This window comes from Podarcis tiliguerta, assembly GCF_965153285.1.
Source record: "Podarcis tiliguerta genome assembly, chromosome: 5".
NCBI lineage: Eukaryota > Metazoa > Chordata > Lepidosauria > Squamata > Lacertidae > Podarcis > Podarcis tiliguerta.
This window is the reverse complement of record NC_139538.1, coordinates 7,250,947-7,268,311: the sequence shown is the minus strand read 5'-3', so window position 1 is coordinate 7,268,311 and position 17,365 is coordinate 7,250,947. Positions and strand designations below refer to the sequence as shown.

General features: G+C 48.8%; 1 protein-coding gene across 36 annotated transcripts in view; it reads right to left on the bottom strand.

Moving 5' to 3' along the window:
- Positions 1-11,112: 11,112 nt before the first annotated feature.
- EIF4G1 (eukaryotic translation initiation factor 4 gamma 1) overlaps positions 11,113-17,365 on the bottom strand; it is a 78,296-nt gene continuing 72,043 nt past the window's right edge. For all 36 annotated transcript variants that reach the window (XM_083441801.1, XM_083441794.1, XM_083441798.1 and 33 more), the window contains 8 exons: positions 16,470-16,642; positions 16,213-16,338; positions 16,038-16,119; positions 14,844-14,942; positions 14,545-14,679; positions 13,427-13,508; positions 12,550-12,690; positions 11,113-11,578 (listed from right to left, as the gene is read on the bottom strand). In XM_083441801.1, coding sequence (XP_083297927.1) covers positions 11,397-11,578; positions 12,550-12,690; positions 13,427-13,508; positions 14,545-14,679; positions 14,844-14,942; positions 16,038-16,119; positions 16,213-16,338; positions 16,470-16,642 — 1,020 coding nt within the window. In that variant the 3' untranslated portion in view covers positions 11,113-11,396. The remainder of the gene's footprint in view (positions 11,579-12,549; positions 12,691-13,426; positions 13,509-14,544; positions 14,680-14,843; positions 14,943-16,037; positions 16,120-16,212; positions 16,339-16,469; positions 16,643-17,365) is intronic.

The window sequence follows — 17,365 nt, the reverse complement described above, 5'->3', positions numbered from 1 at the left end:
CAGGCTGTGGGACCCAGGCAGAAGGCTGCTTCAAACACACTCAGAATGGGAAACACTTTTTGTTTGGCTGGGTGGTTAACCTGAGGCTCCCTAGAGCATGGGTAGGCAAACTAAGGCTCAGGGGCCGGATCTGGCCCAATTGCCTTCTAAATCCGGCCTGCGGACAGTCTGGGAATCAGCGTGTTTTTACATGAGTAGAATGTGCCCTTTTATTTAAAATGCATCTCTGGGTTATTTGTGGGGCCTGCCTGGTGTTTTTACACAAGTAGAATGTGTGCTTTTATTTAAAATGCATCTCTGGGTTATTTGAGGGGCATAGGAATTCATTCATTTATTTATTTATTTTCAAAATACAGTCTGGCCCCCCACAAGGTCTGAGGGGCAGTGGACCGGCCCCCTGCTGAAAAAGTTTGCTGACCCCTGTCCTAGAGGTTACTGAGCTAAAGTTCTCATCCACCCCAGACAGCCTGGCCAGAGAAGCTGGGAGTTGCAGTTCAGCAATACCCAGAGGGCCACATGTTAGCTGCCTGTGATATATGGGGCAGTGGAGGTGATGGAGGAAAAAGGGCAGGGCACCCACCCGATAGTGCACACACACGGCTTCAGCTCTATTCCTTAATTTAGTCCAACACTTCCCCTTTCCTCTAAAGAGCTCAAGGTGGTGATGGTTTTATTTATGCCCCAACCGCTCTGAGCAAATATAATAAAATGTTACACTTTAAGATGTTTCCCTATACAGGGACTCAGCTACGTTAGCAAAGAAAAAGTGTTACAACACTGTGACCCCAGTTCCATCTTTCAGCAACGCGATCTCCCATTATGAGGTTTACAATGTGTTTTCCTGAAACTTTTTTTAAAAAAAATATGTATCTAGATCCAGCTCAGGGTTGCCTTCAAATGACTTCTAAAGGTTATATTGTTACTCGTCTCCTTGACATCTGATGGGAGGGCGTTTCACTGGGAGGGTGCCACTACTGAGAAGGCCCTCTGCCTGGTTTCTTGTAACCTCACTTGCCGCAGTGAGAGAAGCGCGAGAAGGCCCTCGGAGCTGGACCTCAGAGTCTGGGCTGAATGATGGGGGTGGAGATGCTCCTTCAGGTATGGAGAGCCAGCGGCGTAGGAGGGGGGGTGGAGGGGTGGGCTGCCCCCGGTGCCACTCTGGGAGGGGTGACAAGATGGCCATCTGTACGCATGCCATTTGTACGGGCTGCCTCTCGCACGGCGACCGTACGGGCTGCCGCACGTGCACAGTCCATATGGGATGCTGCCGCGCACAATAATAGCATTCTGTATGGAGTGCGCACATGTGGGATGCCGCACATGCGCAGTCTGTACGGGCTGCTCCAGGCTGTGTGCCAGAGAGGGTTCCTCCGCCACTGTGCAGAGCCAAAGCCATTTAGGGCTTTAAAGGTCAGCACTAACACTTTGAATTGTGCTCAGAAACGTACTGGGAGCCAATGTAGGTCTTTCAGGACCAGTGTTATATGGTTAGAGCATCAGACTAGGACCTGGGAGGCCAGGGTTCAAAGCTGTACTCAGACATGTAACTCACTGGGTTACATTGGGTCAGTCAGTGCTCTCAGCCTAACCTACCTCACAGGTTTGTTGTGGGTATTAAATGAGGGGGACGATTGCGCCTTCTTGAGCTCCTTGGAGAAATATATGAAATATTTAAATAAGTGCATGGGCCAGCCACTACAACCCTGTGAGGTAGGCTAGGCTCAGGGTGAGTAGTTGGCACAAGGCAGTAAAGTGGCACATGCAACTCAAAGTAAACAAGTGTATAGCGATGCATATTAGGGCAAAATTTCCTAATTTCACATATATACTCCTGAGGTCTGAACTAATGGCGACTGACCAGGAATGAGACCTTGCTTCTTAGTGGACAGCTCCATGAAGAAGTCAACTGATTGTGCAGCAGCAAATTCCATGCTTGGAAATGTTAGGAAAGGGATTGAAAATAAAATATGGGGTTGTGGCGCTCCTCTCACTTTTCAGGCCGAGGGAGCCGGCGTTTGTCCACAGACAGTTTTCCGGGTCATGTGGCCAGCAGGACTAAACCGCTTCTGGCAGAACAGAACACCGTGACGGAAATCAGAGTGCACGGAAACACTGTTTACCTTCCCACCGTAGTGGTATCTATTTATCTACTTGCTTTTGAACTTTTAGGTTGGTGGGAGCTGGGACAGAGCAATGGGAGCTCACCCTGTCACACAGATTTGAACCGCCAACCTTCTGATCGGCAAGCCCAAGAGGCTCAGTGGTTTAGACCACAGCACCACCCGCGTTTAGGAAACCACCCACTAACAGTGCTTATTTCTTGTCTGGCGTAAGCTGCAGTTTACTAGCTCTCATCCAGTCCATTACCAAGAGAAGACATTGGTTCAGCTCGCGTGCAGATGCAAGGAAGCAGAGCCATTGCTGACAACGTATTCCAGAACTATGAACGACTCCATGCTGCGGTTTCATGTAGGTGCTAAACAGCATGGGGAATAAGATTGGAGTGGAACCCCATGCTGGAGCCAAACAAAGTTCCCAGGCAACCACCTGAAATTGGAAATCTAAGCAGGATGGGAACCCTACAATGGGACGCCCAGCTCAGCTTTGACGCTCTTCAACCTCGCACATAAAATGATGTTTTGGAATCTCTTATTTCACTCAGAAGCCTATTTGAATGCAACCTTTTTATTTGGCTAATTGCTACTATGATGTCAATAGGAATGTTGCAACCAAAGAACAGTTAATTTAGGTTTAGGCTATTAATCATTCAAGTTTGCGTTGATTTCCTTGCGTAATCCCATTTTACCTCCTTTCCTCCCCCCGCCCTGGTTTCCCGTTAGGTTAAAAGTGATTCACAGGAACTTTTGTTTTGTCCCAACACTCAGTTTCTCGTATCTGGAACTGCTGCTGATGCCAATTATCTTCCTTTGAAGTTCACCTTTGTAACCAATTACCTTCCTTTGAATTTACTTGCGTGCTTTGAAACCCCATCAAAGTTCTTGGAATTCTAAATGAGCCTAATTTATGACTCAGAGACCTGTCGCCATAGCTCTGGGGGCTGAGCCAGCTGTGGGGCATTCCTCTGACGCCTTGCGATGGAAGCTAAATGAGTCATGCACCTTGAGCAGGATTTAGCCCACTGGCTGCTAGTGGCAGGCAACTGAACTGGACACAGCTCAGTAAAGTTTCGTGGAACCGTAGGGTTGGAAGGGACCCCCAGAGATCATCAAGTCCAACCCCTTGCAATGCAGGAATCTCAACTACATCATCTAAGGGAGCTGGGCATGTTTGGCCTGGAGAAGAGGAGTTAAGGGGTGATATGATAGCCGTGTTCAAATATATAAAAGGATGTCACATAGAGGAGGGAGAAAGGTTGTTTTCTGCTGCTCCAGAGAAGCAGACACGGAGCAATGGATCCAAACTACAAGAAAGAAGATTCCACCTAAACATTAGGAAGAACTTCCTGACAGTAAGAGCTGTTCGACAGTGGAATTTGCTGCCAAGGAGTGTGGTGGAGTCTCCTTCTTTGGAGGTCTTTAAGCAGAGGCTTGACAACCATATGTCAGGAGTGCTCTGATGGTGTTTCCTGCTTGGCAGGGGGTTGGACTCGATGGCCCTTGTGGTCTCTTCCAGCTCTATGAGTCTATGATCTATGACAGATGACCATCCAACCTCTGCGTAAAAGCCTCCAATGAAAGAGTCCACCACGCCCTGAGGAAGACTGTTCCACTGTTGAATAGCTCTTGCTGCCAGAAAATTCTTCCTGATGTTTTGTCAGAATCTCCTCCTTTGTAACTTGAGGCCATTGGTTCAAGTTCTGCCCTCCAGAGCTGGAGAAAACAAGGTTGTTCCCTCCTCCATGTGACAGCCCTTGAGATATTTGAAGATGGCTATCCTATCTCCTTGCAGTCTCCTCTTTCCCAGGCTAAACATACCCAGTTCCTTCAACCGTTCCTCATAAGGCTTGGTTTCCAGGCCCTTCATCATCTTGGCCACCCTCCTCTGTACACCTTCCAGCTTGTCAACATTCTTCTTAAATTGGGTTGCCCAAAATGGACACAATATTCCAGATGTAGTCTGACCAAGGCAGAACAGAGAAGCACTATAACTTCCCTTGATCAAGACACTAACATTGAATAAGACTCCTTGAGTAGTAAGAAATGAGTCCCAATAATAATAATAATAATTTATTATTTGCACCCCACCCATCTGCCTGGGCTTCCCCAGCCAATCTGGGCAGCTTCCAACAAAGATCAAAAATACATGAAAATGTCAAACATTAAAAACTTCCCTGAACAGAGCTGCCTTCAGATGTCTTCTAAATGTCAGGTAGTTGTTGATTTCTTTGACATCTGATGGGAGGGCGTTCCACAGGTCAGGCGCCACTACCGAGAAGGCCATCTCCCTGTAGCTTTGCTTCTTGCAGTGAGGGCAATGGGGGCAGTCTGGTGGTCTGCCTGGAGACACATGTCAGCAGACATCCCCCCCCCACTCCAAAGGTCCAGGGTGTCAGCAGCAAGGATGCCACAATGAAATTGGGCTTGAAACAGGCACTCTGTTGTAGCCAATAAACTAGGTTGTAGGCAGGGGTGGGAGGCAAAGACAATTCTGCTGCACTTCCTGAAACAATACACAAAGCCAAGTGGCAGCCAGCTTTCAACATTCACAATTCCCCAAATATTGCAATGCAATTCTCCAGTAATATGTCCAAAAATGCCTACGTCGGGCAAAGCATACATTAAAAATGTATACATTACCAACAACATACCAAAATGCATTATTATTAGGGGAAATTGCTGGCCAAATTTGTACATTAAGCAGAATCACTTCCAAAAGCATGTCCATTAGGAGAAATCTGATTTAAGATGCTGATGAATTCTCATGAGGACTATGAAAAAAGAATTTGCATATCGTGAAAATGTGGAGAACTTAAGGCTGCAGAAATGAGAAATCAAGATTAACAGAATCATCCACCTTTTACTTGTGGGATGTGCTTGGTATTAAGGATCTTTGTGTGTGTACCTAGGACTGTTTAGCCAGTTTGTGAATGTTCCCCAGCCACAAGCCAAAGGAACTTCCAAAGTGCGTCTAAGTTGCATTAAGAGCTGGTCCTCTGCTGCTCCCTGGTGGCACCAGGTGCAAACTGCATTCTCACACGAATCTACATGCGCACTTACATCTGTGAGAGATGTTGCTAATTGCATACACCCGTCATCCCAATGTCATAAAGACATACAGAGGGGACTCTTGGCTCTCCTGAGAGAATTCAAACCATGCACCCTTCATACACACACACACACACCATTTATGCACAAGAATATCTATGTGGGGCTATGTGCACATTGCAATACCATAGGACTGCAGGAAAGAGAGAACGGGCTTAAGGACAGAGCAGACACTGGATGCAGCAGAGCTGAGCTTCTTCCCAAGATTCTGTCATACACCACAAAATAAGTTGCTAGTCCTTATTAAGGCTGTGTATACATGCTTAAATGTGGCAATGCCTGGCAAAATCAGGGTAGCTCAGTTGGTGCAGATAACGCAAAGGTTGCAGGTTCAATCCCCACAAGGGAGAGCTGCATATTCCAGCATTGCAGCGGGGTGGACTAGATGATCCTCGGGTCCCTTTCCAGCCCTACAATACCAAAGGCTTCTGATGGGCAAGGACAGGCAGGGTGGGGGCTCCTTGCTCTGCTCCTTGGCCAGCTAAAATTATGCAGATGGGCTTAATTTGCCTAATCACTTGCACTAGTGACTCCAGCCTGTCAAGGAACAATGCTTAGGTTTTGTAAGAATAAATTCTGGACACTTAACACCTTTGCTTCCCACTTTGTGTGTATTTAATGAAGCTCGCCCTTATAAAATGAAGCTCTTTCTTATAAAAGAATGTGTTCTAATAACTGTAACGTGAAGAACTTGTGCTTGAACCTGACTCCCTCCTTTTTCCTCATATGTTATATGACTTTTGAGAATCTGACCCTGAGGGCAGGGCTTGTTTAGTAAGTGAATTTTTGTGAAGCTGCTCTGAGGGTCTTATTTTTGCTGCAAGTAAACAAACTTCCACAAGCTTCAGCCACGGAGCCAGCTCCAAGGTTCTTGCATTAACCTACAAAGCCTGGAACTGACCCAAAGTACCTTAAGGACAGTAGATTCCTTATGCTCCACCTCCATCACCCAAATCCTCTGATAATGCACTTCTGGTGGTCCCGTCCCCCCCCCCCCCCCCGCCTTCCCATCTTGCCTGTGGTTTGCTTGGCCCTCACCAGGGACTAAGTCTTTAGTGCGGCAGGCCTGGCCCTGTGGAACTCCCTGCCACCAGAAGTTTGGAAGGAACCAGCCTTTGTTCAGGTGCCTTTCGAAAACTATATTGTTTATGGACGGAAGCGACAGGCAGTATGAATTATCTTTTTAACCTATCAGCATTTGCCGATGGTTTATCAACGGCATCGCTGGAGCTATGGTTCTTCTTACCCAGGAGGAGCTTGGAGGGCTGCTTAGTACAATACAAGTCTTTATCATGGGCAGAGAAAGAAATAAAGATCTCCAGCTTAATACATAGGCCTATTTTTAGTTTGTGTAAATACCAGGGAATACCATAACTCCACGTATCTCAGTAATTACAAGCCCTGCCTGGAGACTTTGGGGACTGAACCTGAGACTGTCTGCATTTAAAGTGGCCTCATGCATTTAGGAAGCCAGGACCATAGCTGTCAAGTGTCCCTTATTTGAAGGGACAGTCCCTTATTCCAGCGCCATGTCCCACTGCTGTCCCTTATTGATGGATGTCCCTTAAATTTCAAAGGAAGCAGCTCCTCTCCCTCCCTCCCTGCCGGCCAGGGAGGAGGGAGGCTCCAACTATGTTGCTTGGCTGTGTTGCTCACCCAATAAGGAGTCTGAGAATGACTGGGGGGTGGAGCTTGCACGCCTTGTGTGTGGCTAGTTAATGCAAGCTGAGGGGTTTTTGAATGCTGGACGCAATTTTGTTGCACATGCTGCTGCAAACTTTGCAGTGCAAAGCCAGGCCAGGGAGCCATCTTAAGTTGAGGCTGTATAGGCCTTGTGGTGCATGTGATTCAGATTCTATTCAGTTGAACCTCTGGTTACAAAGTCGGTTGGACAGTGTTCTCGAAGCTACCAGCATGAGTTTGACCAGACTGCAGGAGGACAGGAAGACTGGAGTGCCTGGAACAGGCGAGGCTGCAGGTCCCTTATTTTCAAGGCTGCTGGCCCCTTATTTTCAAATCTGTAAGTTGACAGCTATGGCCAGGACAGGAATTCCTAATCTGCTACTGCTGCTCCTTTAAGATCTAAGAAGAGGTCAAAGGCTTGTCTAGTCCAGCACCCCATTCCCCAAAGAGGCCAACCAGATGACACTGGGAAGCCCCCAAGCAGAAGACCACAGCCCCCTCTCCGCCACCGATATTCCCTAATACACGATATCCATCTTTGATTTGTCAAACCTTTTAGTAAGCTGTCCATACATCTTGTGGGAGAGAGTTCCATAGTTTAACTATAGTCATACCTCGGGTTGAAGTAGCTTCGGGATAAGAATTTTCGGATTGCGCGCTGCGGTGACACGGAAGTAACTGAGCGCGTTACTTCCGGGTTTCACCGCTAATGAATGCGCAGAAGCGGCAAATCGCGACCTGTGGATGTGGGTTGCGTTCGCTTCTGGATGCGAATGGGGCTCCGGAACGGATCCCGTTCGCATCCAGAGGTGCCACAGTATGTGCTGTGTGAAGCATGTCCTTTTGCCTGGCCTGAATCTCTTCACTGTCCTCCCAGGAAGTGACGTGGGTGGCACTGTGGTCTAAACCACTGGGCCTCTTGGGCTTGCCCATCAGGTTGACAGTTTGAATCCCCGTGACAGGGTGAGATCCTGGCTCTGTCCCAGCTCCTGCCAACCTAGCAGCTTGAAAGCATGCCAGTGCAAGTAAGTAGGTACCACTGCAGCGGGAAGGTAAATTGTGTTTCCATGTGCTCTGGTTTCCGTCACCGTGTTCCATTGCGCCAGAAGTGGTTTAGTCATGCTGGCCACGACCCGGAAAGCTGTGGACAAACGCTGGCTCCCTCGACCTGAAAGCGAGAGGAACGCCGCAACCCCATAGTCGCCTTTAACTGGACCTAACCATCCAGGGGTCCTTTACCTTTACCCTCCTCCCAACTCACCACAATCATCTTCATAGGACAACTCTGGACAGCCTGTTTGCTCTTTCCTTCTTGTTTTGTCCCCTTCCTTGGGAGCTCGAACGAGCTAGAAGTCTACAGCCCATGGAAATCCCTCCTTGATCCCATCCCTGGTTAAACTGGGCTCAATGTAGTGGTCATGCTGGAAACACTGTGCTAATTTACTGCTTCCAGGTTGTTTTTTAGTAGAATAAGCAAATATATATATATATATAAAATCTGAAAGGGTGATGTTATTTCTTCTAGCATAAGTTTTCACGGACCACATCCCATGTCGTCGGGCATCATCCTTAACTGGAAAGTATCCTGATATATACATTAGTCTTTGTGTGCCACAATATTATTTTGTTATCAATGAATATATTGTATGGTTTTTATGTATACTTAGAGGTTTTAATTAAGTGGTACATATTTCTTGTTAAATAAATGAGCAGCATGTCCCTGCTCTCTTTCTCCATATTCTGCAGTCTTGAGATGCTATGCTGCAGAATTCCACAATGGTCTACCACCTTGTAGTGTCTTGTGAGCGGATCAGCTCACCATCTGGTGATATTAAGGGTGTCAGGTAATTCTACATCCCATCAGATTTTGGAGAAGGGTTAACAAGAATTTTTAATTTAGGTACCAGAAGTCATGCAGGGTGAAAATAATCCTCATTTCCTGAGCAAAGGATTTACTTGGTAAAGTTCCTGACTCTGGCAGTTCTTGCTCATACGCACTTTAAAAATCTTATCTACCAGGACAAAGTGCAGAAACTTGCCTTTTGCCCAGAAGAGGGGGTGGAGACGCCTGGAGCAAGTGGGACACTCCGTTCAGGATACACCCTCTGGCACTGAAGGTGAAAACATCAGGCATCGCTTGGGGGCACACAGCGGTTCCATATTTGCAAAGGAGATCCGCAATGCCCCCAACACCACCGTTTCAAGAGAAGAGATGGAAGTTGCAGGAGGAAGCAGCTGTTCTGCTGTCTCCCCCATTCCAGCCCTGGAGAACTGTAGAGCAGGGAACCCTGCGAGTGACAGCGTTTGGCTTCTTGGGAATCTCAGTTCATGCCAGGTTTCTGCCTCAGTGTAGAAAACCACGAGGGCTCAGTCACAAGAAAAATGTCATGATGCTCTGCCTTTCCCCGTCTCCTTCAGCACCTCAAGGAGTCCACAAATCCTGACCGTTCCACCCGCAGCAAACCCCTTTCCCTGCTCATGCATAACCCCTCCACTGCCCATGCATAAAAATCATCTTGAGGAATTCCAAACGCTGAATTAAGGATTAAAATTCATTCCTGGGGAAGTTAAGGTGAACCCTAGCAAGAATTCTGCCACTGGGCCACACTCTGCTACCAGATGAAGAAGAGGAGTTTGGATTTGATATCCCGCCTTTCACTCCCTTTAAGGAGTCTCAAAGCGGCTAACACTCTGTGGGGTGAGTGGGGCTGAGAGACTTAAAGAAGTGTGACTGGCCCAAGGTCACCCAGCAGCTGCATGTGGAGGAGCAGGGAAGCGAACCCGGTTCACCAGATTACAAGCCCACCACTCTTAACCACTACACCACACTGGCAGATAGATGCATCCAGCTGTTAAAGGCTCCCAACTCCCATCAGCCCAGACAGCTTGACCAATGATTAGGAGTTGTAGTCCAACATTTTCGGGGAGAGGGGGACACAGGTGTATTTTGTGCAGGCTCTCCAGGGCCTCAGACTGCCTTTTGTCCCCTCTCCTCCTCCAAATCAAATTTCCTGCATTTTACAAAGCCCGCAAGGCAACAAACCCTAGAGAGCCTGCTTGCAAACTTCACCCAAAGCTCACTCCATTTGCACTAGCCCATCACCAGTGTGTGAAACACCCTCTCCTCACAATAACCTCTCCCCCCCCCCTTTCCCCAGAGCAAGTGTTTTCTGCTAAGGAAACTTCCCTGCCCCTTTTCCAGAGGGCCAGGTAAGAGCAGGGGCACAGGAACCCCGGGTTCTCTCACTCTCCCGACAAGACCTGCCGAGGCGGGAGGCAGGGACGCGACAGCAGCCAACACGTCACCTTTTTTAAGCAATGTTCTTTTTTTTATTTCCAGTTTACGGTGAAAAGATGCTTTTTTGAATCTTCAATTAAATACTCCATAAAGAAAAAAAGAAAAAGAAAAGAAAAAAGTATTTACAAATTCATGTGACCGATAATTCCGAATCCTCGTTTCATTTTCGCTTTCGCGTTTTTCGTTTTTTTGTTTTGTTTTCTTTCTCGCTCTCTCTCTCAATCGCAAGAGCAGCTCCTTCTAACCATCCATCGCAGGCGAAGCAGGTCGCAAAACCGTGGCCTCAGTGTGGGCGTGGGGGGGGGGAGGGGATGTGGGAGGGCCCTCCCAAAGAAGGAAGCCTCCCCCCACCTCAAAACCGAAGAGCTGCAAACACACCACCCACCCCCATATTATTCCCTCTGCCAGCAACTCTCCAGCAGCTCCCAAGCAAGGCGGATGTTTGAAATGACCCCCCCCTTTTTATTTTAAAAAAGCAACAACATCCGTCAAGAGGCTTTTGTGTTAATTCCAGGCGGTGATCCAAGGGTGCGAAGGGGGGGCAGTGGGATGGGGGGCAGATGGGAACAGGAGGGCAAAGTTTGCGGACAGCAGAGTCCTATCCTCTCAAACCTCAAAAGATTTAATAAGTCTATATTTATATTTTATATATATATTTATATAATCTCTCTATATTTCAGCAATAACTGGGGATGAGGAGGAGGAGGAGGAAGGGGAGATGGGAGGGGGGGAGTAGCAGAGGCATCAGGCTCTCCCAACCCCCAGCCCCTTTCCACAGACATGTGTTTCGGGTGCTTCGCACCTGCCAAAGATTCGAGGGGGGCCCCCCGCTCATTAAAATCATCATCCAGGTGCGCCCCGGGGCAAGTGGCCTCGGGAGCTGAGCGGAGCAGCAACACTTACCGCCTCCTTCAGCATCAATTTATTATTGTCAGACACAAACCAATACAGGCTGTTAAAACAGAAACAAAAGAACAAAAAAAAAATCCCAACCAAAAGAAAAAAATAATAATAAGGGGGGGAAAAGAAGTCCTGTGTGGGAGGAAGGTACGGAGAGCGGCGCCCAGTTCCTGTGTATCCTTAACCCACCACGCTGCCACCCCCACGGGAGTCCAAGGCTCTGAGGAGGGGTCAGAGCAGGCAGGCAGGCTCCGTCCGTCCATCCGTCCCACCTCCCACAACGTGGGTGCTCAGTTGTTGTCAGACTCGTCCTCCGCTTCGCGCAGCCAAGTGTAGAAGGCTGTAACGGACTTGAGCGCGACTCCCTTCCCTTGCTGTTCGGCCGGGTCTTTGCTCGACTCCCACTTGTAGAAGGCTTCCTCTTTAATCACGTCCTCATCGTACAAGGCATCAAAGAACATTCGGAGCAGATCTGGAAGCAGCAGAAGAGAGGGTGGGGGAAGGAGAGTCAAATAACGCAGGGGGGGAAATGCAGGTCGCCAGCCGACTCGACTCGCCCCTCTGGAAGAAGGGTCTTAAGACCAACATCATATCATTGATTCCTCTCTACTCCTACGGGCAGGATCCATCCAGGAGGCACAAGAAAGCACTCTTCACCAGCCCCCCATCTCGCTGCTCCTCAAACTTGGGTCTCCAGTTGTTTTGGATGACAAATTCCACTGCCCCTAGCTAGCGGCAATAATGGCAATTTTAGTCCAAAAACAGCTGGAGACCCAAGTTTGGGAAACATTGATGTAATTGGCTGAGCCCAAGTTCTATTATCTATGATCAAGGGAATCAGAGAACTGTAGAGTTGGAAGGGACCACTAGGGCCATCTCATCAAACCCCCTACAATGTAGGAATCGTTTGCTCAATGTGGGGCTCGAACCCACAACCCTGAGATTGAGAGTCTCGTGCTCTACCGACTGAGCTATCCCAGCTATAAGCTCAGAGCATCTGTGTTACATGCAGGAGATTCTGAGCTCTATCCCTGGCATCTCCATATGAAGCTGCAAGATGCTCCCTGCTTGGAAACCTGGGCGGCTGCTGCCTGTCAGTGGAGACAAGGCTGAGCTAGATGAGCCAGTGGTCTGACTCTGTGTAAGGCAACGCCCTAGATGACAAAAGGAAGAACAATGCCTCTATCCACTGATAACAGCTGATACTCCATGAATCTGCCCAACCCTCTTTTTAAATCAATCCACAGTTTAACTGTGCTCTGTGTAACAAAGTACTTTGTCTATCCCGAATCTTCCCATATTTATCGTTCTCGGATAACTGTGGATATTACATTTCTGTCATGTTGTTATCCCCCACCCCCATTTAATTGCCATTTTCCTGAACTGAAAAGCCCCTTGGGAACACAAGGCTAGAAGGTCGCCTTCCCAAGGCAAAACACTCACTTGCTGGCTGGTCCAGCTTTACCACAAGGGCCTGTAAAGCATAGAGGGCCTGCAGCTCCTTATTCTCATCGCTCAGGTATTTCTGCAGCAGCTTGGCTCGGCTCTTGATCACGGGACTGTCCATCCGGTAAGGATTCTCGACTGCAGCGGCAGGAAGAGGGGAGGGGGTAGGGAAGAAGGATGTTCAGAGTTAAGGATGTTGTGCAAAGACTCGCTGCACCCCTAAAACAGCCAATAAGAGCCTCCTGGTCCCCTGCCTGTTGCCTCATCCGAATCCTAGAGGGTAGTTTACTCCAAGGTGAGTTGGCTTTTGCCACAGGTCCCATACCTCAGCAGGCATCCCAGTGGCGGCCACCAAGCTCCCCCCAAATAAGGAAATGGAAGGAAGGAAGGAAGATTGAATACCTGCCCTTAATCCTAAAGCCTCAGGGTGGGTTACAACAAGATAAGTAAAACATATGAAATCCCAAATAAACTAGACTGGGAGTGGAGGAGTCTATAAAAACAGACAAACCACCAGGCCTGAATGTAATAAACAATGCTCCTATTTATCCACTGTAATCAACTAATGAGAGCTAGAAAGCTGAACAACGCCCACCACGCATGGCCTGCTCCCTGCAGGTTGTTTTCACTTCGTTTTTATGTTTCCACACAGGTGTCACAAAAGAGTTCACAGAGAAGCCTTGCAATGTTGTGGGGCTGTTTTTTGGTTTGGCAGGTCACTTACAATGGTGGGCCAAAGGCATTTTTGGGCTCTGCTCTCATCTGAGACATCAGCCCCCAGAGACACCTTTATTTCCCACTAAACCACCACACAAATACGCAGCCCCCACCCCCACCCCGGTCCCTGCCACTCCAGGCTTGCACCAATGCTTACAGACAACAGCGGAATGGCATGCCGACGTCATCAGGGCTCTGACAAACATATTGGATGAGACTTGCTGCTCACTCAGGTTTGCCTGGTGGGAAAGAAGAGGCCAAGGATCAGAGGTTGGAAGCGCTTGCAGCTGCCAACCTAAGTATCTGGGAATCCACTTAAAAAACATCCATACCAACCACACACAGAGCCAGAACTCCATCTGCGGATTTTCCCTCCTGACTGAAGCTGCTCCTTCTATGTGCCAGCAAGGGAGCCAACCCCACAAAGGCCTGCCAGTTTAGCAATATACCCAGATTTCCCCAACCACCATCTAATCAATAAAGGGGGACGGGGAGGCAGCAATCCCATTCTACAAGCTGGAGAAGGAAAAGGGGCAAAGCTTCCTAAGAATATAAAACGGTGTGCTTCACGGAGCGTCTGATGGATGCTCAGTCCAAAGCAGCTGTTGTCAAGTCCCAAGTGGAATGGACTTAGCTTGGCAGCAAGACTCCCAATTCAGGAAGCTGCAACTTCCAGTGTGGCGGAACAGCTAGTGTGTCGGACTAAGGGGCTGAGAGACCAGGGTTCAAACCTCCACTTGGCCATAAAGCTCACTGGGGGGCCTGAGGCCAATCACTGCCTCTCAGCCTAACCCACCTCACAGGGTTGTTGGGGGGGGGGGGAGCACCTTGAGCTCCTTGTGAGAAAAAAGTGGGATATAAAATGCAATAAAAGTGGGGGTGGGGGATGGGAATCCACTCGGCAGGCCTCTTTTCTCCAGGGATTCTTTATAAGAACCTAAGAAGAGTCTGGCCCATCTAGTCAAACATCCTTTCCTCAACATAGCCAATCAGGTGCCCTTGTGAAGCCCAGAAACAGGACCTGACAGCAACAGCACTCTCCCCAATAACTGACATGCAGAGGCATACTGCCTGCAACAGAAGAGGGAGACCACAGCCACTGTGGTTAGGAGACGCCGATAGCCTTGTGCGCCATGGATTTGTCTGGGCCCTTTTCCAAACCGTCCAGGTTGCTGGAAGAACTTGCCCCTCCAATTGTCTCCTCTTCCTCCTGGTACCTCCCAGGCCCACCTCCCATGCTCTTCTGCACAGCAGCACTCGCCCTTCCCAACTCACCTCAATCCAGTCATATATTCTTTGGTTATTTGCATTTTCTTTCAATAATTTGTCTAGCTGCTTGCACAGCTCTTCCGACGTGAGCTCTTTGCGGCTGGGTGCGTCAGAGTTGTCACCCATTGTGTACTCCACTTTCTGAGCAGCAGGAGAGAAACGGGGAGGCGAGAGTCAGGGCCAGAGGCAATGGCAAAGGCAGGCATCCCGCTGCCTCCGCGGAGGATGCTTTGCGGGGCCAAGCTGAAGCCCCTTCCGGCTCCAGGAGCTGCCCCAACCTCCCCCACAAAGCTCATTGTGCTCACCTGCTCTGTGATGAACTTATTGACATCCTGGTCCTCGGGCAGGAATTCCTTCCAGCTAAGGCCACCTTCTCTCCACAGGGTCCCTGCCTTCTTGTGGCTCTACAGGGGAACAGGGACCACCTTAGGAACATTTCATCCAGGACACCTGCAAGCCCGGCTTCACCACTACATCTACCCTCAATAGGGAGCTATTATTGTTTATTAAATTTGTATACCGCCCTATACCTGCAGGTGCCTGGGTGGTTACAACGTAAAATCACAATATAAAAACACAAAACAAGAAGAACCCCTCCACCTTGTGCTTGCCATACATCTTGTTGTTTTTTTTAGATGCAAAATTATAACAATACAAGTGCACCTCCCGGGGTGAAACTAAGCTGCTCCGTTGGCAACAGCGAAGTGACCTCCCCAGGGCGCAAGACTGGGCAGTGTGCATGGAGGTTCTGGCAAGACCCCCATTCTCAGCCTCAAGCAAAGAAGAAACCACAAATTAACACACTCCTTCCAAAAGGCCGATTCAGCAATTCAAGAGACATGCCAATGAACAGGAAGGCACCAATTAAAGGGGTAGAAGTTACTTAAACAAGCACAGCCAGAGGAGGAGGGCCGGATGCTGCTTTGTGGTGCTTCTATCTAAAGTCATCCTGGATCTTTCTTTTTTTTTAATTTTGAAATGTTTGTTGATGTTGGAACTCTAATTGCAATTAACTACTTGATTCCCACAAATCCTTGAATTTGTTTTTTTTTTTTTTTTGTGTATGTGATAGCAAACCACTCCTTGTGGGTGGCAATTTTTTGCACCTAAAAAATACATGATGTGCAAGTTTTCCTCTGGCCACATTTGGAAGCGAGTGTGAAGAGGAGAAGAAACAGAGGAGGCAAATTCCCTTAGCTCCGGCAGACCAGTCTCCTGCTTTTTGCTTGGCTGAGAGGCAAAGTGTCTCCATTGCTCCGTTCCAGAGCAGAGAGACCCACGGAATTTCTGCATCTTTGCCTTTGAGGCGACAGGAGCCAATTGCTCCAGTCCACAGCTGAGCTCCCGTGATCAGGGTGGGAGGCGGAATTAGCTTGTTTTACCGTAAACAAGCATAGAAAGGCACCAATAACATTTTATGGCTGCTCACCAATCACAACATGCACTCTCCCGGGGACCAACGGACAAGGTTAACCAGGGCATGAAGGAGAGCCACTTACCATCCCTTTGCAAAGCAGGCCCAGGATCTCCAGCAGCAGAGTCGTGGCCTTGCCAATAGGTACCAAAGGCTTGGCAATCTCCCTGAAAAGACCACAGGAAGGTCATTCACTGGGGGGGGGGGGAGGAAAAGAGAGGGAAGCCCATGGGGAGGGAAGGAAAGAGGTTCCAGCTCACCTGAACAGCTCCTCCATGGGGATGCCACCTTCTTTCAGAATGGGAGTTATGATCTCCGCCAGGTACAGCCATATGTGCGGGATATCAATCTCCATGTCTTCACCAATCTCCAGGATCTCATGCAGCCTAGGGGTAGAAAAGGAAGGAAGGGGGCAGTCAGTGAGTGCAAAGGACCGAGACTGGATAGTGCAGCTGTCACAGGCCGCTTTTGCATTGTGCATGCCCCCCCCCCCCAATTCATAGTGGGGCTCCATTACCCTTTGTAGTACTGTTCCTTGGAGAGGATGCCTCCTTTGACCAAGTGGTAGAGCAGCAGCCCCATGTGCTCGCGGGCAATCGTGCTCCGCTCCAGCGTGGACTCAATTCCGTTCCGCACAAAGATGTAGAGCTGGGAGGGGCAGTTCAGTTCCTGGACACACTGCTGAGCCTCCTGCAAGGAACGGGCAGAGAAGGGAGAGAGCTTAGCGCAAACATCTCATAGCAAAGGCTGCACTTTGGACTGTTGAGATCTGACCCAAGCCCACCCTGTTGCAGGGAGGAATCCAAGGACCTGCTGGAGAGTTTCGGCAATATTTCAGGGCAACACCCCAAAATGGGAGCCACTCTCCTTAAGAGAATGTCATGCAGAATACTGCTGCTTTGATTTAAGCACGTGCTTATTGCAGTGATATATTATTACGCCCTTAGCTCTTCCCCTCCATCTGCCCTAACTTTACCGGTGGGCTATGCTGGACTAGTAAAACACCCTCAGCCTATGATAGCTCAGTGAGCTTCATTATAAGCAGCAATTTCAACCCAAGCTTCCCTTGGTCCAAGACTGACAGCCTCCAACGAACCAATCCCTTAACTTGTTAATCTGAACAGGTCCTTCCAGGGGCCCCGCTGTTAACAGGAGGCATCAATGCAGCCTGTTAGGCCCAGCAGACTGTGCTCAGCATTCCCCTCCGCCATGGTTGTGCATCCATGTTACCCTCCAAGCATCAATGAACCACTGGTAAGCTTCCAGGAGTTAATGGGGGGGGGGGCACAGAAGCAGTTTTGGAATTGAAAAGGCAAATGATTTGCCACCTGAAAGTTCTTTAATCTGCTATGCTTCCTATCTAAGAAAATTGCTCAATATACAAGACTTTTAGCAGCTGAGCAGGGATTCCAA